At 38.0% G+C, this 25,286-nt stretch overlaps 1 protein-coding gene across 3 annotated transcripts; it reads left to right on the top strand.

The window, feature by feature from the left end:
• Positions 1–933: 933 nt before the first annotated feature.
• On the top strand, positions 934–25,078 carry kiaa0513 (KIAA0513 ortholog). 3 transcript variants are annotated; one of them, XM_088339746.1, is made up of 14 exons: positions 934–1,033; positions 3,042–3,118; positions 5,548–6,078; positions 6,691–6,790; positions 7,681–7,754; positions 7,911–7,981; positions 8,168–8,375; positions 8,470–8,504; positions 8,645–8,711; positions 10,087–10,164; positions 10,363–10,392; positions 14,668–14,748; positions 18,193–18,287; positions 19,127–25,078. In XM_088339746.1, the coding sequence occupies exons 3-14, from the start codon at positions 5,708–5,710 to the stop codon at positions 19,174–19,176; spliced, it is 1,260 nt and encodes a 419-aa protein (XP_088195872.1). In that variant the 5' UTR covers positions 934–1,033; positions 3,042–3,118; positions 5,548–5,707; the 3' UTR covers positions 19,177–25,078. The 3 variants fall into 3 exon arrangements, with proteins under 3 accessions (XP_088195872.1, XP_088195871.1, XP_088195873.1); XM_088339745.1 differs by lacking the exon at positions 3,042–3,118; XM_088339747.1 differs by lacking the exons at positions 3,042–3,118; positions 10,363–10,392.
• The last annotated feature ends 208 nt before the right edge of the window (positions 25,079–25,286 follow it).

Below are 25,286 nucleotides of genomic sequence, written 5' to 3'. Positions count from 1 at the left end.
CACACACACACTCACGCACCAATAGCGGCCATGCAGCCATGAAAGGCGCCAACCTGCTTATTGGGGATTCAGTGTCTTGCCCAAGGACACTTCGACATGTAAAACGGAGGAGCCGGGAATCGAACCTGCGATCTCTTGATCCCAAGACTAGCGCTCAAATAGGAAAAAAGAGAAACAAGGAAAAAGGGAAGCGAAAGAGCAAAAGAGACAGAAAGAGATAAAAAGGAGGGAGAGGGTGTGAAAGAAAGAGAAAAAAGAGAAAAGGAGAAAGAGAGAAAGACAGAGGGAGAAAGAGAGAGAAAAAGTACTACTACAGTTGCTTTGCGAGTAGTGCCTGGCTTTAGTGACATCGAGCTGACTGAATTAAAACCACAGCTCATTTTTCTCTTGCGCTTCTCGAAGTGTTTTCTTGTGGGCCTGGTTAAAACCCTTAGCTGGTCCAATCCAGCCCGCTGGCCGCCGGCTTGACACCTGTGCGTTCGAGTGGTGTTTTCCTGGAACTCAATTACTTTCTTTGGTCATGAGACACTGTATTACTACAGCACTTTGTGTTCTTTTGAAATAGTTATTTGACTTTTCCATTCCAAATGTGGTTGTGTCTGCAATGTTCAATGAGGGAATCCCTTGACCACCAAAGTCGTCTCGGCACCATTTCCTGTGGTGTGTCTTGGGCAAGTACAGCCTGTTTCCACCCAATATGATTAACAAATAAATGAATAAATAATAATAATAATAATAATAATAATAATAATAATAACATTTATGATAATAATGATAATAGTAACAATAATAATACAATTGAAAAATTAAAAAACTTCGGGAGTTTCCGCCTTGATTCAAGACAAGGCTTGTGATTGGTGGTACAGCTTCATACGTCACGTGTATTTTCCTCGCGTCATTGAAATATCGCGCATGCGCGCATCATGGGAGAGTCACCAGCAGCAAAGACGAAAACACGAAAAAGAAGAGAGAAGAGAGGAGAAGTGTGGAGCATCCCCTTCTCTCCGACACAACCTCCTTAACCCCACCTTTTGTATGTACAACTCTTTCTATTTCGCACTATTTTTGACTGGCAATGCATTTAAGCGGCGTCATCAATTCAAATCCGGACGTGTCGCTATCTGGCTAAATTGTGTTTTTATCGAGTTTACTGTCCTGTCCGGAAAAGTGGCGGCTTAAAAAACAAACAAAATGGTCGCTTCCCATATTATTTTTCCTTTAGCACGAATGGTCACCGTATATTGTCAAAATAAACAGAAAACCTTATTTGAGTGCAGCGTGAAAGCTTCCAGGAAACACCAGGTAAACCCCCTGCTGTGTTTATTTAGCGTTGCTTCCTTTATCTGACAGCTCTACATTGAGCTCCGAGGTTTAAACTTCAGTGCTGCAGCGATGGTGAAGACTTATATTTTTCTTTCAACTTGTCAAACGAATAAAGACTTGAGAATAATGTGCAGTCGTCACTACAAAAAGAACTGGCGATAGTCAAAACCTTTAATTATTTAATCTCATCTCATTAGCCATACCGCTTATCCTCATTAGGGTCGCGGGAGCCCATCCCAGCCATCTCCAGGCAGTGGGCAGGGGACACCCTGAACTGGTTGCCAGCCAGTCACAGGGCACAAAGGGACAGACAGCTCATTCGCTCATTCACACCTAGGGACAATTTAGACCGGCCAATTCACCTGAAATGCATGTTTTTGGAATGTGGGAGGAAACCGTAGTGCCCGGAGGAAACCCACGCAAGCACGGGGAGAACATACAAACTCCGCACAGGAAGTCTGGAGCTGGATTTGAACCCACGACAGGTTCCCGAGACATGAACTGTGCCGCACAAGCGCTAACCACTGCGCCGCCGTGCTCCTAATTATTTAATTTTGTCTGTCATTTATCAAGACTGTTTATCTATTTATTTATCTATTTATGAATTAACTCATTCAATGGTAGATGTTTTCCTCAAATAGAAATAGCTGGTGTTTGTCTGTCTTTATTTATCTATTTATTTATGAATGAGCTAGAGGGTGAAATATAAAAGAATTATTCATAAAATATGTCCATTTAGAGTTTGTCAAAGCCAGGCATCACTCACAAAGACACTAGTTGTATTTCTGTCTTTCTTTCATTTTCTCTCTCATTTTTTCTCTGTCCTTCTTTGTTTTCTCTCTCTCTCTCTCTCTCTCTCTCTCTCTCTCTCTCTCTCTCTCTCTCTCTCTCTCTCTCTCTCTCTCTCTCTCTCTCTCTCTCTCTCTCTCTCTCTCTCTCTCTCTCTCTCTCTCTCTCTCTCTCTCTCTCTCTCTCTCTCTCTCTCTCTCTCTCTCTCTCTCTCTCTCTCTCTCTCTCTCTCTCTCTCTCTCTCTCTCTCTCTCTCTCTCTCTCTCTCTCTCTCTCTCTCTCTCTCTGCTCCCTCTCTTATCTCTCTCTCTCTCTTTATATTTCTGTCTCTTTTATCTCTTAATTTTTTTCTTTCATTTGCTCTCTCTCTCCCTTTGTCTGTTCCTCTATTTATTTATCTCTCTCTATTTTTCTTTCTCCCTCTCTCTCAATTTCACTCTTTATCATTCTTTTCTATCTCTTCTTTCTTTCTTTCTTTTTTGTTTCTTTCTTTGTTTCTTTCTTTTTTTGAAATGATCAGCATTTATATAGCGCTTTTCAAGTCAAGACTTCCCAAAGCGCTTTACAGTGTTCACATTTCCCAATAGCGGCCGTGCAGCCATGTGAGGCCTTAACCTGCTTATTGGGGGTATTAGGGGTTCAGTGTCTTACCCAAGGACACTTCGACATGTAACACGGAGGAGCCGGGATTCGAACTGTGATCTTTTGATCCCAAGACGAGCGCTCTAGCTCCTGAGCCACTGCCGCCCCTTTATCCATCTATCTATTTATTGAAAAAAAATGCTTGTTATTTCTCTTACTTTTTTTTCTTTTATAATTTAATTTCATTTTTCCCAGCTTTTTACTTCTTTTTTCTTGATTCTTTATTTTCTTCTTGTCTTTCTCGTTTCTTCCCATTTAATATTCTTCTTTTGTTTGTTTTTTTTCAGACTGCCCTCACTACTACATCCAGTTTTTTTTAGGGTAGGCAGAGCGTGTCCATGGGCGTGCGGAACAACAAATAAAAGTACTGCACTTTTTGAAGTATTTTTGGACAAATATGATTTTTACTGTCAAATTATAGTTTTAAAAATAAATTTGCTACCCTATTGCACTATTAGTTGGATATGGAATGTGATTGTTTGAGCACTTGTGGAGATAAAGCATCTCTCTATCGGTAACCTGATTAAGGCAAAAATCTCAATTTGGCCCAAAAAAGTGAATTATGCCTTTTTTAATTACTGTGACGATATTTAATCATTATATTTTTTGCCAGTTTTGTTTGGCAGGCCTTATGAAGAAATCTAATTAAAGATGAATACTGAACGTTTCAAAACTATCTTCTTTACATAATACACATAATATTTTGCTGCCCTAATGTGGATGTTATGGAAAACTGCTTTTACCTTCCTTCAGTGTGTCAAGAAGTCAATTTTTGTTGGCAATAGAAAGCATCTTCCTCTGCCTTTTGGCTCAGGCCACAGTCAGTCCAGAGCATTTTGTTGAATTGATGGCTTTTAGGAAAACTTGCTATTTGATTATTTTTGTTTATTTATTTTTCAAACGCGGTGAATGAGTTTTTTTTTTTCAGATTAATTTAAAATTATTACGCCTTTTGTCCTAAAGATTTCACATATGATGACTTTTTAAATACATTTTATTATGTTCAACTAAGACGGTATTGTTAACTCATCTCCCATGCGCTCAAAGCAGGCACTTTCATGTAAATCTAACAGCCCAATCCTAAATAAAACTTTAAATATTTGAAATAACTGTAACATTGAGGTTTGTGCGAGTAGTCATTGGCCAATCTAACCATCACTTTGCATATCTTCTGTCAGACACTTCTGCTTGCCACACCTTTTATCTGAACATGTGATGCAGCCAGCTTGATTGCACTGCTTTTCTTAGAAATGAGAGTTGCTCCCAGTTATTTGTGCTCTACTGTATTTTTAGTTTTTATTGAACAAGACTTGTGTATTCTGCTGTAAGTAAGTCATAGCATTATTGATTCAACTTTTTGGGCCAATGAAACTTGATACTCTTTAGAAAGCCCTTTAGGGACAATGATATGAGTATAATTTTCCTTACCGTAGGGAAGACTACTAAAGAGCAAGACAATTATTTTCATAGTTTCAAGTTGTTTACAATGTTTATTTATAATAATAAATATTATTTTTATATTGGAATAACTGCTCACTCATAAAAAAAGTTATTTTGAGCATCAGCTACCGTGATAGAAGAGAAAGACACATCTTGCTCAGTAATTGATTTCCCCTCCTGTGCATTACTGGAACAAGTTAAATAATCAAATTCAATGTCTTAATAAACTTTAAACACATTACAGCCAATATGAGTCGAAGAAGAGGACAATGTCCTCTTAATTTATATTAAACATGTGTCCATCTGCTAGTCTCAGGAGGTTTTTAAAGGGTGCTGCAGCCTATCACAGCAATCTTCCAGGCAGTAGACAGGGTATACAGCAATACGTCATTTTTCCTGGGTGTTACGTTTCAAGAAGGACCTGTGATAGTCAAAATCCGTGAAGTACAGACATTTATTTATTCATTAAATACTCTATTATACATTAATATCTTAGAACAAACTGTATTTACACGCTCAAGCATTTGTTCGACAAAAAAAGTACCATACTATATACATTTTTTCATTACAAATACTTTCTGTACTATGAAATTATAATTTAATAAACAATCCTGCTGCTATATTGGACTTTTGATTCCCAAAAGGGTAGAAATGATTCAATGACACTGCTTTTTTACTTCAAATTATATTTGGTTGCCATTATGTGGAAGTTATTGGAAAACAAAAAATTAGCGTAAAAACGCTTTTACCTTCTTTTAGCTTGTCCAGAATTCCAACTTTATTAGCGATATAAAGCATCTTCCCCTGCCTTTTGGGCCCGACTGCCGGTTCAGAGCGTTTTGTTGACATGATAGCTTTTAGAGAAATAGAAAAAAATGCACTTGACATACTTAATGTTGGTTCGTCAAGCTGTTTTACATACTTGTAGACCCTAGAACTCAACGTTGTTGGCGCACAGGCAGAATGCAAAACACAATGAAGTGAGTAAAAATAGTGTGATAATGACATAAGCTCTAATGCCTTTTCATATGTTGTCTGTACCACTGTTTGTATCGTGTTTAAGTGTGAGCACTCTCACCGCCGCAGCCTAGGTTCGTTGTATACAATGTTTTGCGGTTTTGGTCACCGATGTTCATAGATTAATCAATCATTGCACACATATTATCGTAAAACTCTATGTAGTAAAGCACACGTATAACTACTCTATTAATTTTCAATTTTATCCGTACTTTAAAAAAAAGTCTGAATACTTGCCAAATTGTTGTAACTAGTAGTTTCGCTTCCCCATGAGAATTGTACTGTTTTATTCAGAGAACTCGTAAAATTGTCATTTTAACTTCTGTTCGTCCACAGATGCAGACTGTGATATCCATTTTGCCATAATCCTCAAAAAGTAAAAACAATCAAGACAACTTCATGTGGCCTCATCTTCAAGCATAGTTGTCTTCCTGCATTGCACTTAGTGGGCCAATCCGAAAGCAATGAAGAAAGCACCTGTGTAGATTCTGTTGCAATGGACAAACTTTTAGACTTTGATTTTCCCCCTGAGGCAACACCAACTCTCACATTGGTGGGTGAGCACCATCAGGACCATTCAGATTTCTTGTCCCCAGACCACCTTTCTTCCAGATTTCCTCAGCAAGAGTCGTTGCCTGAGCCAATCACACCCACCAAGTCCTCTTCACATCATCATCATGAAGATGAAAGTGAAAGTGATGCAACAGAGTCTGCAGACAGTGAAAACGACATGGATCCAACCTCAGCTATGTTGGAAATGAGACGGTCGTCGTCTTCGTCTCTTCTTAGCTGTGAAGAAACGGATGCTCAGACCATAGAAAGAAGGCACTTCATGAAGGCCTATGTGGAGAAAGTTTTTCATGGAAGGTAGTGTGAATAAATATATCACTTCAAGAACATTTTAGTCTGCTTGATACAGAATTGAAATTGAAAAAAATGGCTTTAGAAGTCCTTTAAATGGCTTGCATATGGTCATTAAAAGGTGTATGAACCCAGTAGTTTGCTGCATGCCTACATCATATAATACTGGCACAAAAAACAGCACTAATGAGTGAAGCAGAACCTTTTATTTCTAACCACGAAAAGATCTCTGATTTTGTCTTTTCCAGTTTCTGCCTGTCCTTCCATTTCGGGGTTTCGACGAACATATAAAAGCAGACGTAATTTCAGCAAATTTAGACTACCTGTAATTTAGTAATTAATTTATTTGGAGTGATTTATTTCTAAGGGCTGGTGAAATAAGCAACATTTATATTTTGTGTTGTGGGGCCAAGTGGGGCTGTGACTTTTATACCCAGCAGTTAGAGCTGTGACATTATCTTTTTCACATTGTAAATTGGAACTTCCTCAATCCGTCTTTTTGTTTAGATTTGAAAATTGCCACAACAGTGGGTCATAATATTTTATATGGTATGTTTAAACCACCCTACAGGTTATGTGTTTGTGTTTTCATCTTTCTTTTCCCTAAATCTTTCTCAGGCAAGACTTGGATCAGGAAGAGCGAGCTAGTTTTGGAGAGTTATGCACCGGCGAGAATGGCAAAGGCAGGGAATGGTTTGCCAAATACGTCAGTGCTCAGGTAAAAAGGAAAACATATACAAGAGTTAAAGTGGAATGTAATTAATTGTTGTTAAGATTTTTTTTAACAAATGCACAGTTATTAAACACTGCACAAGATTAAAATTTGGTGAAGGATTTTATATATATATAATCAATTCTTACATGCCTGAATCATAATTTGAACGTTAGCCTCTGAAAAGACCCCCAGCCCTCTAGCTATGGCAAAGTTTTTATTGTATTATTTGCGTAAAAATAATTAAATACATGGAACCCGAGCTAAAGTGAGTTTGGCAACCGTGCTCCGTTGAATATCACATTATCTAAATACTGTATAGTAGTCTATGGTAAAGGTAAAGCTTTATAGGTTTATATTTTGCATATTTCTTATGCAATCGATTATCTATCTATCTACCCTGGTCATATGCCTCGAGAGGGGTGACCGACAGCAAGACAACACATACAAAAATAAAGAAAATAAAAAGAGAAAAAGTAGCAAAAAAACATACACAAAATTTTTGGGAACATTGCCAACCCAAATGCCCAAACACGCAAACAAGTTAAGCACCTTGGCACCCGAGTTGGTCATGCTTTCGTCCCTCTAGATGAAACGGGACACAAAGCGGCCATGTCACCCGGGTCAAGGTGACACAACACACTCTTTTGTTCAACAGCAGGGCCCGACTGCTTTCACTGGTTTACCCCTGCCGCATCATACGGGTGCCCTGCCCATCCCTTAGAACGCGTCCAAACATTCCACTATCCTTTCACAACACTTCTCCACTTATTCATATCACCAACAATTTTAATCAGAACTAAAAATCTACAAAGGAGGAAAAAAGATGAAGAATATGCAAATAATAACAAGGTACATTACACTTTAAAAAATGTGTATTTCTCCTCCCAATTTAGCGCTGCCATTCTAAATGCGTGAGTGAAGCGACCTTCTATCGACTGGTGCAGTCATTTGCACTCGTCCTTTTTGAGTAAGTATTTTGACTCTAGCATTACACAGATGTATACGGGAACAACATTTTAAGTAACTGCAGTTTCAGATTATTACAATAGAAATAATCATAAATACATTATAATTTATTCATTTATCTAAAAAAAAATTGTAAATGTGCGTGTGTGTTTTCCAGATGTTACCAAATGGATGACTACTGCCCAGCCAAAAACCTCATGACAATGTGTTTTACATACTACTATATCGGTAAAATTATTTTTCCTTTCAAACAGATATTTCTATATTTTAAACCGATGTAGTTGAACATGCACCTTGTTCTACTAATATTTATATATATTGATATAAAAAAGTGTAATGTCTGAAACTGAATGTTTATAAATGTGTGTTACGTGATCTTGACTGTCCTTTCTATTCAAATATTTTGCTCTTAAGGAAAGTCGCAGCCTTCTCCAGCAGAGCTCCTTGATCGGGGAGGTCCTCCAGCTGGATTAGACTCATATTTGAACAAGGCCAACTCTTGGCTCTCTGATACGAAGGATACAGCTGAACGGCTTCTTAAGAACTCATCGAAAACAGACGTCAAAGGCTTTTTTAGCGGCTTGGAAAGCAAAATACGATGTTCAATAACCGCAAAGACTGAGTAAGCAAATATGCAGTACAATGGTCATTTAGTCTATTTTTGATATATTTGTCCATCTTAATTAATGCGACTCTCCCTCTTGTGTTCACTACAGTGGTGAAAATACAGTTGAGACACACAAATGTGAAGGTAAGCAGCATTTAACTTGAATTGTCAGTGTGTGTGTGTGTGTGTGTGGTGTGTTATAAAATTGAAATGCACTCAATTCTTGTTTCTTTAAATTTGGTAACACTGGCAACATTTAACACAATATTTTACCCTTTTGTCAGAGTTTCCAGGTGGAAAGAAGGGAGAAAAGATTTACTTGTACACCCATCTAAAGCAGCAACCCATCTGGTATGTCTTGATCTGTCCTCTTAAAAGTGTTGAGAAAGATGGTATCTAAAAAAAAACAACCAAATATATGTATTTGATGTACAAAATTATATTCAGAACACACTTCAAACAGTATCTCTGCACCACTATCAGCTTAGTGTGCATGTAGTTGATAGTGAATCATGCCACATCATTGACAGTTACATTGAGAGGTCACTATTACACCAAAATGTGAAACATCTGGCCAAAACACCTAAACTGATCTCACATATATTTATAAAAGGTTTTTTGCACTAACTTGCGAACAACAATGGTACAAAATTAAATTTGAAATAACTGACTGGCATATTGATCGATGCTGATTTTGAGTACTTTTATTCATTTTTCATAAAACAAATAAAGTATTTTTCACTTCACTGTTGTTTTTCCCCTTTTCAGCTTGATGAACAAAATAGTGACAACATTTCCACCCAATAAAAGCATTATTTTCATTGAAGGCCTTGCCTTTTTGTGTGTAAACCTCATCTCTCTCTGTCTCTCTAGTGTCAGTGATTTAAATTCAATATGATAGACACTATCTATTGGAGAATTTTGCAAGTATAGTTATGCCAAAGGTACTACTGAACGGACTGAAACCACAGGCTGAAAACATCCTGGCCAAAGAACAGGCAGGTTTCAGGGAGGGAAGGAGCACCACAGAAAAGATTTTTCATCTACGAATCCTAAGCGAGAAGTTTAGACGACACCAGAGAAACCTTTATCACGTCTTTGTGGATTTCAAGAAGGCGTTCCACAGAGTATTGCAAGCCGCTTTTATTGGCCACCATAAGTAAGTACAACATGGGCTAGAAACTAGTTTAAACTATTGAACAACTGAATGCCAATGCCAGCAGATCAGAACTGATCAATGGTAACATTGGAACATGGTTTCAAACCACAATTGGTGTAAGACAAGGCTGCATTCTCTCTCCAACTTTATTCGATATCTTCCTGAAAATGATCATGACTAAAGCTCTGGAGAAACATAAAGGTACAGTCAGCATTGGAGGACACAAGGTCACTCACCTCTGTTTTGCTGACGATATTGCCGGATTTGCAATGGAAGCTCAGAGATCTGGTCAATCACCTGGACAAAGCATCAGCCCAGGATGGGATAGAAATCAGCATTGAAAAAAAAATAAAATTAATAACTAACAACCCCAAGGTATCACCACAAACATCACTATCAATGGAATCCTCAGTGGTATGGTCACATTAACAAGATTATCAGGACTGACCAAGATAATTCTGATTCTGATTGCTTACAGTGCAATGCATAAAATGTAAAAGAAGAACTTGAGAACAATATTTTTTTTTAGATGTAACAAAAATCTCTTCTATATCTTTTCCTTGTCAGGCATACGTTGCGGTTCTGGAATGCTGCATTCTTTGACGCGGTGCATTGTGAGAGGAAGAAGAGGTCACCACCTACAAGGTGAGTTTTGATGTCGTACGAACATGATATAGCAAATCACGAGTTGATTGATAAGATTGTTGAATTTTTTAGAAAATATTATTTTATTTGTACGTGGGCTTGACAATGTTTTTCGGACAAATTTGCACTTCCTTTCTTCTATTTCCCTCTGTGTGCGACGACTTAACCCGTGTCTTCTTGTGCCTTGCTGCCGAGCAGGGGAACGCAAGATGGAGAGAAAGATGAGAGGTCGGTCTTATATTTGCCCCCTGCTCTTAATAAAGTTAAAGGGACAGTGTGTAATATTTGACAAATAGATGTTGTATTTTGTCATGCTACAAAAATGAGACTTACAAAGCGAAAGGAAGAATACAAACTATGGAGACTTAAAGTGATCAAACCACTATTTTGCTTCTCATATTTTGGCCATTTTTTGCAAGGAAAAAAATTGAGTAAAAGGGAAGAAAAAAGTTGGAAAGAAAAACAAGATAAAATGAAAAGTGGAAAAAAACAGGAAAACAAGTAAAAAAAAAAGCAGGAAAAGACCAGAAAAGAAAGGAAAGACTGAAGGAAAGAATGTAAAAACAAAAGTAATAAAGAAATAAAAGAAAAAAATATGGGTAAAGAACACAAAGAAAACAAACAATGGAGACTCAAACTGACATAACGACTATGTTCTTCTCATTTTGCTTATTCAGTTTTTCGTGAAGTGTGAAAAAAGGGAAAACATGAAAACTAAAATGGAAAAAATCAAAAAGAAAAGAAAAAGTAAAAAGCGTGAAATATGAAGGAATAAAAAAGAAAGAAAATAATAAAAGAACGAAAAAATGTAAGACAAAGAAGGAAGAAAGAAAAAACAAAACCGGGAAAAAGAAAGGAATAAAGAGAAAGGTGAAAAGGGGAAAAAGAAAGACAAAGCATCCAGAAAAGAAAGAAAAGAAAAAGAAGGAAAAAAGAATACCCTTTGCGGCAGTATGGCAGCCAATCATGTCAGCTCCCTTTCGGTGATCCTCAATTTATGTTAAATCAATACAAACTTCTCAACCTACAATTATTTGAAAAAATGCCTGTTTTTATTATAATTAATATATTTTTGATTATTATCCAAACCAATTCTGTTTTTCTCATAAAGGATTTTTTAAACACTAGAATGTACTAAATAATACACACTGTCCCTTTAATCAAAACAAAAAAAGAGCAAGCCCTTCGACAAAAATAATGTTGCTGTTGTGGCTGTCACTCCAGTTATTTTGCGCATGGCTTCCTGTGGTGCAAGAGGTTGTTTTTTGTTATGTTTAATCTTCGCTTTATTTCGAGTTTTTCATTTTTGAGGTCCTCCTTTTAAGTCTGCTAAGTCCACGGGAACAGTCGCAGATGTCTACACAATGCTGTAAAAACGTTTCAACCAGGGCAGTCCCAAGGACCTCTGGGTCCCCTTGCTGGACAAACATACATTTGGTACAAAAGCACACAAAACTTATCCTTACAAGTTCGATTCTAATTTTATATTGTAGCCAACTATTCAACCCCAGGCCATTTATGCAACTTGATCTAAATCCTTGTTGAAAATGCACCAATATATGTCACTGTTGTAGTACTTTAATGCTTACTTCACACATATGTCCAGTTTTTACTCAAACATTTCTTCATTTTTCTTGTGAATCGGTCTTTCATGTATTGCTTGGGGTGGGTGATACTTGGAATTTTGGTATCGATCCAGTCCATGTAAATACAGGGCAATATTGATCCGATACTGATACGTTTTGCTTGGAAATGTCATGATCATTGAATGATTGACCCCACTTATTATTAATTTATATTAATGATAACCCAACACAAATACTTTAAGCACTGTAAACGTATATTTTATTAAATAACTTCAATGCAAACCTAAACAATATAAAAACAAAATTAATATTTCAGAACAAAAGTTAAGAGAGTCAACCAAAACTCCAATACAATTATAACAATGTCAACATGATGATATAATATTTTCCATTACACAATATTTCAAAAAGTGTAAATAGTGAAAAAAATACAAGCCTTTACACCAGGGGTCAGGAACCTTTTTGACCAAAAAAGCCATAAAAGCAAGATTATTTTGCTTTTCTCATTTCCTGAGAGAGCCACACCATATATTTTAAGACAAAATTCTATAAAACTATCCAGACAAAAGCTAATTCTTCAGCACATTTTTCACTGTGTGGTGTTTGATGACTTGATAAATCTATGAAATAAAATAATGCCAGAGCCTGTGTCCCATATTAATATAAATATACCACTTAAAATGTGTCTACCTCCCGCTGTTACTTAAGAGTGTTAAAGGCTCATTTTGACTGTTATTTTTGTCCGAAATAATTGTTTCAAAACAAGGTGCGAGCAAAGTTCTTCTGTAAAAATGTCACAAAACACTGCAAACGAGGATACCAACGTATTTACCTTCAGTGTAGACGGCGCTGGTCGCTGGGCTCGAAGAAGTGCACGCGTCCTGTCCTGTGTATAGCCCCAGCCATTCCTACCGTTCACCCAAATTGCTCTTGGTGCTTTGCTAGAGCTTCTGGGTAAAAAGTTTGTTGTGAGTTTTCTTCATAAACTGTCTAATCGGTGAACCTATTCTGTTTAATGTGTTTTTATATCAACAATTATTTAGCGAGTTACTGCCACAACGGGTTCTGATATGGTGTGACACATTTACTGTCACCTATAATTTTAGAATTATGTCCTATACATGGATGGTTGGTGGGTTGGATCCCTTAAACTCTAGGGTTGTAGGGGCACCGTTTCTTGTGGTGTGTCTTGGGCAAGTACAGCCTCGTGGGCCAATCCTTCTCTAGGCCAACATATGTTTCCTCCTGGTCCAAAACCCAATCCTATCGGAACAATCTCAGCATTTGCGCATGCGTCATTTGGAGGGAACAATACATTGAATAAATGCACATTATTTTTTATCTCCAAGCCATATGTACTAATGAAAAAAGCCAGTTTTACAGGGTTTTGGGTGGCACAGTTCTTAGGTCAGGGGTTCAAATCCGGCTACGAGCCTTCCTATGCGGAGTTTGCATGTTCTCCTTGTACCTGTGTGGGTTTCCTCCGGGAACTCTGCCTTCCACGTTCACAAAACGTGCATGGCAGGTTAATTGATGACTCCAAGTGGTTCTTAAGTATGAGTGAGCAAATGAAAGGTAATCTGTCTCTGTGTGGATGGATGTACTGTTATAATGCAGGACACTTAAAATAAGGCTACCTATTGATAATGTTCATGAAAATGCTATAGAACCCATTATTTTTCCCACAATTTACAGTAAAAGTCCCGGATTTATTTCTTGGGATAATTTTTGCCTGGTTTTAAGCCTGTTTAGCTGTTGAGAATAAATCACCATAGTAAATAAATTTAACCTGCTTTCATGCAACGGACTTGAGGCTAAATCCATAAAGATAATAAACATATCCCTGCTTAATACCAGCTCAGTAGCCTAGATGGTAAGGCGCCCGCTTTGAGACTGGGAGGTCGGTGGTTCGCGCCCCGGCCGAGTCATTCCTAAGACTTAAAAAGTGGTCGGCGGCGCCCTCTGTTGGCTGCGGCTGCATCGGCTCGCTACAACGGGTCAGGTGCAATCGACATTTCGTTCTGTGTACATTGTTACACAGAATGACAATACAAGGAAATTATTATTATTATTATTATTATTAATCCCTTATCTGGCTTTTGTGTAATACACCCCTGGACAGAGTACTCAATTTACTCCTTAATCAAGGCTTCTTCATTTCGAATACCTGTCTAAATCTTCCATTCCTCCTCTGAATTCCGCTCTCCAGTCATTCATCTGGTTAGTTTACTCATGACACCTTGCCCAGAGGCTTCTTTTAAACAATAAGCCCCTTCCGGAATGCAGTGCTCAGTCACATGCTAATCTAGCAAAAAAAAATGCAAACAATTATTCCATGTATCAACACAAAGTATTTTAAATCATTCCACCTCGATCTGAGTTGTACAATAGGAAAATCAAATTGAAATCTATTTGAGTCGCACTGCACTCAGATCGGTCCACTTTCAATTTGAACACGATTTAATCATTTTGTAGGGACGCATAATCCAACCTTTATATGATAATAAGACTGTAGTATAACTAACTCCTAAAGGGACATAGTGTATTTATGTGCCTCCTAACAGTAAAAAAAACTATTTAAAAAACAATATTGATTTGAAAAATAAGCAAAAATACAACTGAACTATCATATAAAAGTGCTTTTTTATTTAGTACTAGAAGGTTGAGAAATTTGCTGCTATGGATACTCCCAAAAACCTTGTGAAAGACTGGGTGGAAAAAAGAGAAAAGAAAAGTTTGGCCACATTGAGTCTCTGTAGCTTGTATTCTTCTTTGTGCTTTGTAGCACTCATTTTCAGTTTGACAATACAGCCAAATCTAGTTGTCAAATATTACACCGTGTCCCTTTAGGAATGTTCATGTGTGTCTCTTGTTGGTTTTTGCGGTAGAATTAATGGTTAACTATTTCTGTCAACAGAGAGAAGTGGTGCCACATGACGCAGGAGGAGAGAGAGGACACATCCAAAATGGATGAGAACATTGCCTTTGGCCAGTTGGGGTGAGTGAATTACCACTGAGTAATGGCAATGGGGACCAACTTTGTGTACGTGAAATAATTATAACTCGTTCAAGACTTATTTGAATTTACATGCATCACATCTGCTTATTACGTCATGATTATGCTGTCAATTCTCTAATATTGTTGGTGTCTATTTTCTTTGGTCTGCTCATTTATACGGCAGGTCTTGAAATGCCAAATTGAAAGTAAATAGACTTTTCTTTTTTCATCTTTTTCGGGGTTGGGTCGGCATTAGGGTGCTATTCGGAGAAGACCTCTTACTTTCACCATTTTCATACTACACTAACAAATAGAACCAAAGTAATAACAAAAAACGCAGGGACGAAAATTTCGAGCACCTACTGCATCTCTCGTTATTCCTGTGTTCCACCAGGGACATCTTTGCTCTAAGTAAGATAGAAGAATATATCCGCGATACAAAAAAGCAAAGGGCTCTTTGGACTCAGTTGGGCCATGTTGAAACATACTATTAGAGAAACTATTTTATTTTTAACTATTCTAAGGATATTTCAAACAATGCACCCCACCTTTAAGTTGTTGTAGGTTGAAAATAGGACTTAAAGCATTTTTGTTTGCCTATATTGTCTTTTTTTGTATATTCTAGCCCTGACAATTGCTTTCGTTTGAAAAAGTTTGGGCTCCTCTGATTTTCAATATTTTGCCTTAAAAATCATCACTTGTTCAGATTGGCAACTTTGGTTAAATAATCATAAGGCTGACAAATACTGATATTTGAAAAGTGAAATTAAGATTGTGGGAATTACAGTGTGAGATGTAGTGGGCAGGTGCATACATTTGGGCGCGCTTGTTTTATGGATTTGAATACCTTTGGGGAAAATTATTGGAACACAAAATGTGTTTGATATGTTCATTGAGCTTTAACCTACATACAAAGGTGAAGCCAATCATGATAAAGGTGTTTCAGGTTGCCAGTTAAAAGTAGTTTTACTATCTGCATCTTCTCTGAAGAGTGTTATATGGCAGCCTCCTAAAAAAGAATGACCTGAAAACAAAGATTGTTCAACATCACGGTTTAGGGTAAGAATACCATAAGCTAGAAGGTTTCTGTTTTTACGTTGAGAAAATGGTGAGGAAATGAAAGCCACTTGTTCAGTTTTAGTTAAGTCCTGGTGTGGCAGACGAAAAAAATCATTCCACAGACCAGCCCAAAACACTTACAACATAATCTCGCTGTAGATGGCGTCACTGAGCATTATTCAACTATGCAGGGCTCTTTGCACAAGGGGGTGCTGGAATTAAAGAGTAATGCTTCAGAAGCCTTTTTCTGTGCAGATGCCACAAACAGGCGCCAGCTCCATTTTTGAAGTGAGGTGCTTTTGTAACGACCCTCAATCATGCACGACACAAGGTTTCACAGTCACTCGGTTTACTGCCTGCATTCAGTAAACAAAACAATACAAAAGTCAGGGCATCTGTTCACGACTGCAATAATCTTCAGCGCGATGCAAATTAGCTGAAGCTACGGCAAGCAGACAACATGCGAGCACATTAATAGTGAAACTTTAATAATAACAATGAACATAACTTTCCCACGTACCTGCATTCAGTAAACAAAACAATACAAAAGTCAGGGCATCTGTTCACGACTACAATAATCTAAAACATTAAAAGTACAAAAAAACGGGTCATCACTCAACAGGCCGCACCTCGTGGCGTGTTTGCATCAAAACATGTTGCATCATCGTTTCAAGCTCCATTACTTTACTTCTTATTTAGTGCTTTTTTAATATACATAATTTAGCACAACTTATATATCTTTATATACAAAAATAATTTGTGAAAGCAGCTCCTATATCTAGCAAAATATGCATTTTTTTAATCCAACTGATATTGTGCACATCTTACCTTCGGCGCGCTGCAAATTAGCTGAAGCTACGGCAAGGGCTGAAGCCCATAAAGTGCCAAACGAAAAAGACTGTCGCAGACGCCCATGACTTAACAATTGAATGAGGTACCAGAATATTAACAGTAATACAACAAAAACACAGATTTTGTGAGAATTCAAAAAAACATTCAAAACAATCAAATTTCAACTCTGTTACACTTTGGACTGATTAAACTAAAAATGTTCACAGGACATCGGTTTAAGTGTCGTCTCCTTTTGTTTGAAATTTTGAGCTCTAACCTTTTTTTATAAAATAAATGGCATCCATATATTTAATCTTTTCATACTCTGTACTCCATACAACCATTTTTGTACTGGATATTTAAAAAATACTTATCTCGTCTAATCCGTATTGCTTTGGTAACTGGTGGCAGACAATGTCATCGGAAATTGCTAATGAAGATGAAATCTGCAAAGTAACAACCAACACAAAATTTACTGTAAGTGGGTAAAGAACGAACAAGAATGCTTAAACAATTGTTTGTGTCGTTTATATCAGTGTTTTTCAACCTTTTTTGAGCCAGGGCATGTTTTTTTACATAGGAAAGATTTTGCGGCACACCACTAACCAAAATTGTTATAAAATGACACTGAACAGTATGTTTAATTACAATATAATTTATAATACCCCCAGTTTTTACAGCACAGACACTTGACAATGACAAAATATTTACAGAAAATGATTCATCAATATTTAATAAAATATTACATTTTAAAAAGTGACATTGGATAGTTTCTCACGGCACACCTGACGATCTCTGTGTCGCGGCACAGTGGTTGAAAATCATTGGTTTATTTGGTAAATACAAAACACTTGTTCATTATTTATCTTTGTTTTTATTCTACATTCCCTGTCTTAACTGTGAGTGAATAGGCGCCGCGTTGTGTTTGTTAGGTTTATTATCGCCCAATAGGTGAGTTGCAATCAATGATAAGGGGAGCAATTGGCTGAGGTTGACAGGTATGCAATAATCGAGTGCACATGAACAAGAGCCAAGTCTATGGTAAAATACTATACGTAGCCATAATACAATACAACTTTTACTTATATCTGTACATTCGAGGAAACTGTGCGGGTCAGATGTATCGACATTTCGTTCTGTATACACGTGTACTAGAATGACAATAAAGTAGATCTGAATCTGAATCTGAATCCAAGTAACACAAATTCAGTTCAAGACTATAAATGCCGTGTCAATCGTGGTTCTTTTCCGTTGTAAATCTGCACATTTAAGAGAAATAATCCAGTCAATGCACTCAGTGTTACTAGCATGGCACCCTGATGGTTGGTATGTCCTCGCCCATGCAAATGTCTTGAATTAGATCATTAATTTGGACAATTTCAGTTATGTTGTGATAACATGCATGGCAGGTTAATGAAATGTGACAAAAAATAGCACATCTTGAAAACTAAAAGTTAAAATATGCTACACAAAATTTACAATGTTGACATTTGAATTTTTGAGTTGAGTAATTTAAAACAATGAATATGTGACACTTTTGTATGTGTTTTTCAGGACGTTCACTCACAACATGCTGGCTTTTGGCCTCAGTAAAAAACTCTGCAACGATTTTCTGAAAAAGCAGTCTGTGATTGGAAACCTGAATAAAGGTAATGCATTTGCAAAAAAAATGGATTTATAACAGGGTTTCTGCTGGGGTTCATATGCAAATCAAAAGAATATGCTGAAATGAATGTTTTTAATAGCATTGAAGATCATAGTATATAATCTGAAGAAAATGTTATCAAATTCAATGCAATTAATGATAAAACGTTGTTCATGCTTTATTTTGCATAAAAAATACTTTGCACAATGTCCTTGAGTAAGGGTCTCAAACTCAGTTTACTCAGGGTCCGCCAGAATTAGGGTTCAAGTGAGTTTGGGCCACATTAGGTTCCACAAAAAAGCACTGATATTAGGTAATAGAATACGAAATAAATACAAAGTAGACATAAGAATATACATATATGAGTTGAAAAATATTGTTCATTCTCGGATTGAAATATAATTTAACAGTTGTTATCCATAAACTGTTTTACAAAATCTTTAAAAATAATTTACTGTACAGTAAGATTACATTTTATCTGCACCTTTGTTGCCAAAAGCGTGAAGTGTAATGAAACAACAGGAGCAAAAAAGTTGTGTTTTATAACCCCGGTCAAGCAGATATAGATTAGAGACAGAAACTCACCCAGAGCAAGAAAGAGGTGCAGAGAGCTGTGGATAGAGAGAGCGAAAGAGAAGGATAAGAGAGCGAGATGGCAAGAGAAAGAAGTGGAGGGAGAGAGAGAGAAGGCAAAAAAGAAAGAATGGGAAAGGGAGGGAAAAAGAAGGGGGGAGAAACGCTGATAGAGAAAGAAAAAGAGAAATAGAGGTAAAAAGAAAAAAAGAGGGGGGGAAATACAGCTATTGTTGCTTTGTGAAAATAACATCACTCAAATATTTCCAGAACAGTACAAGTTGCTGAGTGACCACATTGAGAAAATGGCATCAGAGTGACGGTCAGGACGAAAACTGGAATTTCGAAGTCACCGGTCTTCTCTTCGCATGAGCCAGGCCTAATCAACGTCAAGTGGATTGGCAAACACATCTGTGTTGTCAGCCGAATCGACGGGATGTGCTCTCCCGTGCTCACCCAACATTAGCAATAATTAAACGTCGTCAGCTTTTGATGCATTAGTAAGTACAGTAGAACACGTCTTTGTGTACCCTGGTCATTTGTGTGTGCCTGGTGACTACTGTATACAGCCCACTGTTGGTTTGCTTTACTGTGCTTTGCAATAGCCTCCTGTCTATTTCCATCTGCTACTACAATTGACTGAGTATATTTTCCTTCTCCATATTGCTTTTTTACATTAACTATGTTTACATGCAGGGAGTAGTCCGACTGGGATTAGAATTTGGATTTTTGGAGCAATATGAATGACAGGTCTGTAATGTTTTGTGTACCATAGACCGGTTTAAGATTCTCGCGGCATGGCCCAATATTACCAGTCGTAAAATGAATAACAATAATGATAACAACAAGTCTAAATTCACCTAGACCACTAGGGGTATAGATGACATAGGAAAAGGCATTTCATTTTATCTCATTATCACACTGTTTTGCTCATGGTAATATGGACGAATGTTGGAAGAATGGAGAAAACCGAAAGTCTTCCAGAAATATATACAATGCTTTGCAAAAGTACTGGTGTCCCCAGGAAATTTTTAGGCTTCAAACTCAAAGATGAAAAAAAAAAAACTCCTCGTATGGAGTTTGCATGTTCTCCCCGTGCTAGCGTGGGTTTCCTCCGGGTACTCTGGTTTCCCCCCACATTCCAAAGATATGCATGTCAGGTTAATTGGCTGGTTCAAATTGTCCCTAGGTGTGAATGAGCGAGTGAGTTTCCAAATGAGCCTTTTTATTGCAATCTTTCAGAAAGGGCTTTCTTTTTGCCACTTTTCCATAAAGGACAGATTTATGCAGAGTACGATGCACAGATTTTCCCACCTCACCTGTGTATGTCTGCAGTTCATCCAATGTGATAATTCAGATTCAGATTTACTTTTTTGTCATTCGTGTACACGTGTATACATAACGAAATGTCGATACATCTGACGAAATGTCGATACATCTGACCCGCAGTTTCCTTGAGCGTCAGCCGGGATACATAAGATTAACCATGTCTTCGTCAGAATTTTAGCGCAGCAGTTCGTCATCTCGCGGTTCGATGCCACTTCCAGTTGTTAAATGGTCCAGTTTATTGTCCAGAGAGCGAACGTTGGAGAGGAAAATGGATGGGAGAGGCGTTTTGAAAGGTTTAGCCTTTAGCCTAGCGGTTAGCCCGGCCCGACAACCTCGCTTCCTCGTCCGGTCACGCCGCTCTCTTGCCACTCTGCTTCGCTGCTTTGTAGGCCGCTGGGTCTTGTTGACATAGCAGTCCGTGGCTAATAAACACTCCCGAGTGGTCGTAGCACCGAGCGCTTGATGTCTGGATGATCGCATATCCAGCAAAAAAAACTGCGATCGTATATATCTGCAGTTTGAGCCGACTTTGTGCGCCGTCAAAACTGAGTCGAAGACTGGGTCATATGGCCGAAGTGTAAAAAACTGTAGCGAGCCGATGTAGCCGCAGCCGAACAGGGGCGCCGCCATCTTGATTAATGAGCCACTTGATTGCTTCTGATTAGTTTTCACATTGTTTGGGCTGATAGTCTAGAGGGGTAGCCAGATTTTAGTAGGTGTGCATATAAAAATATATAAGGGTTTAGAATTAAAAATGTGCAAGGTATGAGCCATAATCTGAATAGTGCAGTTGTGTATAGATTTGGTAGAAGGCAGAGGGGTGGGTGGGAGGAGATTTGGGAGAAAGGTCAGAGTCCTGTGGCATCTGCAGCCTGATGGATCAAGCTGTCATTTAGCCTGCTGGTTCTGTCTCTGAAAGACTGCAGTCTTCTCCCTGACGGAAGCAAGTTAAAGAGTGTATGAGATTGGTGGGTAAGGTCATTTGCAATCTTGGTGGTTTGCTGGTGAGGCAGGAGTTGTAGATATCCAGGATTGGGATGAGGGGGGCACCAATGACCTTCTTCCCTGTTCCCTTAACATGCTGCAGAGTCTTTCGGCAGGCCACAGTGAAGGCGGCATACGACACATTGATGCAGCTGGTCATGATGGTCTCTATGGTGCCTCTGTAGAATAGGTGCTTGACAGGGGTCGGGGCACTTGCTCTCCTAAATCTGTGGAGAAAGTACAGGCATTGATGGGCACGGGATGTGATACTATAACTCCAGGACAGGTCCTCACTAAAATGGACACCCAGGAACTTGATACTCCCCAACCTCTCCACTGCAGCACCGTTGATTGTGAGTGGGACATGCTCGGAGTGCGTCCTCCTGAAGTCGACAACAATTTCCTTGGTTTTCTCCACATCCAAGTCGTGATTGCTGTCTTTACACCACTGAGTCAGCCTGCTCACTTCACTGTAGATTGTTTCGTCGCCATTGTTTATGAAACTCACTACAGTGGTGTGGTCCGCAAACTTTATGAGGATGTTTGATCTGCATATTGGGATGCGGTCGTGGGTCAGCAAAGTGAAGAAGAGGGGCTCAGCATGCGACCCTGGGAGGCCCCCATGTTCATTACAACGGTGCTAAAGGTGTTGTTGCCGACCCGGACTGCCTGTGGTCTCCCAGTTTGAAAATCGAGCAGCCAATTACAGAGGGAGGTATTGAGTCCTAACCGATTCAATTTGTGGATAAGATGTTGGGAAATTACAGTATGGGTCCATGGAGGTAGGTGAGGGCTGAGTGGAGAGCAATGTAGATGGCGTCGTGGTTTGAGCAATATGCAAACTGGAAGGGTTCCAGGGCTCGGGGGAGGGCAGACTTGATGTGTTGCCTGACTAGCCGCACAAAATCTAAAGCCTTTTCCTGTGTCATTTACAATCTGGTGGTTAGGATTCACCAACTATTTAAATTGTTGTATTCACAATAGGAAAAACACCTTAATCTGATTTCTATATGCATTTAGATGGATTCACCTAATCGGTTTCAGATCACCTATTGCCTGCATGTCAATATAGTCACTCTTAGGGGATTCTTTGGAAAACATAATGGCTGAAATCAGACGTATCCTTCCTATCATAAAAATAGCAGCGTTTGAAATTGATGCCTAATGAATTGAAAATTAATTTGATTCAATTTAATAAGCATCTATGACCTGCAGACTGAACACATAATACACAACTAAGACTCGCAAGTTTAAAGGGACATTGTGTACTGTATTATGTATCGCCTCCGAGTGGTAAAAATAACATCATTTAAACATATCATATAAACGTGATTTTTTTTTTTAAATGCCCATAGGTTTACGTTTAAATTAATTTGCAATATTCATTGAGTAGCTTGTTTTCTGTTGCACTACTCAATACGACTATGGTCAAATATTGTACTTATAAAATTTAGTGGTGAAATATTACGTAGTGTCCCCTTATGTGTTCACTTAATTGATATCTGATCTTTACAATTGTTGGAACTCAGCAGCAATTGATTACGATAATCAATTACTTTTGACAGAGCGAAAGATTCACTCAATTGCTTAGTTAAGTTGTATTTGTTGATGATGTCTTTTCAACCTTTAGAATTAAGTGAAAGATAACAATTTTCCCCAAATGGTACATTTTGCTTTTTCAGAGTTGTTTATCTGTAACATACTTCTGTTCCAAACCTAACCTAAATATACTATTCCAGCAATTTTTTGTTAAGACCTTTTAATCATTTTCTTAATTCAACAAGTCTCCAAGTCACTGTTTGGAAGATCGACTGAAGGTTGTTTTTTGCCATCCTTTAGGAGTAAACTACTACTGTAGCATACTGGAAGCATAGTAGGTGCTTTTAAATGTGTTACGTTTGAGCGTGGCACATCATTTCATATCCATTTAAGTGAAAAGTTATCAATAGTCTGACACTGTGTGAATCATCTGTCTTTATCCGAACAATAACTGTTTTATTTGTGATCCTTGAGGATCATTAATGCCTATGACCGTGTACAGTAGTTGAGGTAAGAACCCACATGCTCATTTCAAATGTTTGTATGTTCTTGGCTTAAGCTCTTATTTTTCAAGATGTTGCACATCCCTTAGAGTAAACCTTCTAGCTCCATTGCCTGAATGCACTGTTCTATATTATTTTTAAGAGTCACTGCGCTCTGATGAGGGTCGCTGTAAAACTCGAATATTCGTTGGGAAACCTGCTATTTTGTGTTTGTTTGTTTGTGTTGTTCTCTGTTGGGATCTTAGCCGCATTTTGGCAGCTTTTTGAAGTTTTTGTGTTAAACACATTTTTGCCCTGACTGTGAGTGCTCATATGGTGATTGATGCATTTAAATACTGTACATACTGTAGTGTTTGTCTCTACAGTATACTCTACCTTGTGAATAATACAGTAAATTCTGGACAACAAGCAGCTACTTTTTAGCGCTGTGTTTTAAGGGCTTCAAAAGTGCTTAAATTTAGAGTGAAGTGCTTGTAAATGCTTGAAATTGTTGCCATGTTTCACCAAAAATCAGCTTAAGAATGACATCAACTTTGGCATTGCTTGTGAATAACAGCAGCCGGCATTAGTTTGTCCGGCATTGTCCTGTGAATCCTCATTGCTCTCTGGGGTTTGTGCCCGAGAGGACAGGTCAAGTCAAGTCATTTTTATTTGTATAGCCCTTAATCACAAAGAGTCTCAAAGGGCTGCACAGGTTATTGCACAGACTATTATTTCAGACTATTATTACACCATCCCCTGATCTGGAACCAACATGAGGGCAAGGAAAAACTCAAAAACCTCAACATGAGGAAAATGAAGAAACCTTGAGAAGGGACCGCACATGTGGCATCCCCCTTTCAGGATTACCAGACAGCAAAGGATGTTGCAATTACAAAGAATACAGAGATATGAAGGCTACACCAAAACAGGGCACTATTAAATGTGTATTAGTGCAAGCATTAAGTATCTAATATGTACATACATTATGGGCCATGCAGAAAATGAAAATGGCGTTTCCCAATAGTAATTTGTAATGGGAACGTCCCTCAACTGAAAATTTAAGATACATATTGCTGTCATTTTACCAAACACTTCCAAAATATGTGCACACGTCTTGTTCAATCCAGAGATATAGTCATGATTTATTCAAAATGTCAAAATCTTGATAAATGCACATACAAAATAGTAGTTTATATATGGTCTTTTTTGTAATCACATAAGCTGAAAGCACATGACGTAAACAGAATGGATCAGAAATGATGCCAAATTCCCTATGTTGACACCGGGTGTACGCCGGGCTTATCCATTGAGAAATGGAAATGAAGTAGTTACTTTTTACACTGCCCCCTTCCCTAAGTCGGCTGGTATGGGCTCCAGCAACCCGTCGACCCTACTGAGGATAAGCTTTGCAGAAAATGGAGGGATAGTTAGTTTTTATGGCTGTTTAAAACCGATGTGGCTTTTGTAAGAACCAAAAATTGAGTTTTGTTCTTAAATTTGAGCGTGCGGCTTTTAATCGGGTGTAGTCTGCGGTCCGGAATTTACTGTAATGCCTTTGTTCTACCCAGCAGTACAGTATACCGATGCTTCAAATGGGTGTTAGTATTATGTCTCGACTTTGTTCAAACCTTGCAATCATTTTGCGCTACCAAACGCAGCGTTGAAAATTATTCTCGTCAGAAAACTATGAAGGAAAGTCTAAAAGTGAAGTGAAAATTGAACCAATAGCAATTCACGGAGCGCTGTGAAAACAAAGTTCAATTGACTGACTGTTCTTGAATGATCAGAAAAACGTGTATATTTTGTGTCCCAATGTATTTTTTTTCATACATATACAGATGGATGTTAAATCATGATGCTGTAATAAATGTCCTTATGGATAGATCTTGTGAGCTTTTTTGGTTTTTAATGTCATCAGTCAAGACCGCAAAAAAAAGAAAAATGACTTTGTTTTTGTTTCATTTCCTTCAGGGTAAAGCGACTTTCTTTTCCAAGTTTTCATTTATTCAGACATCAAAGACTTATTTTTTTTCATCAAGGTAAGTCAAGACACTCAAGCAAACTATCAGACGTCTTACTAGCACTTCCTTTGG

This window comes from Urocampus carinirostris, chromosome 7, assembly GCF_059441175.1.
Source record: "Urocampus carinirostris isolate Australia breed hairy pipefish chromosome 7, RoL_Ucar_1.0, whole genome shotgun sequence".
NCBI classification, from domain to species: Eukaryota; Metazoa; Chordata; class Actinopteri; order Syngnathiformes; family Syngnathidae; genus Urocampus; species Urocampus carinirostris.
The sequence above is the reverse complement of the archived record's forward strand: the minus strand, read 5'-3'. Positions and strand labels throughout refer to the sequence as shown.

Bases quoted from the DNA above. Each gene is read 5' to 3' on its own strand.
- kiaa0513 (XM_088339745.1), top strand. From the start codon at position 5,708: ATGGACAAACTTTTAGACTTTGATTTTCCCCCTGAGGCAACACCAACT. The intron at 7,982-8,167 runs GTAAAATTATTT...TTTGCTCTTAAG, and splicing joins TTTTACATACTACTATATCG to GAAAGTCGCAGCCTTCTCCA. The intron at 8,712-10,086 runs GTATGTCTTGAT...TTTCCTTGTCAG, and splicing joins CTAAAGCAGCAACCCATCTG to GCATACGTTGCGGTTCTGGA.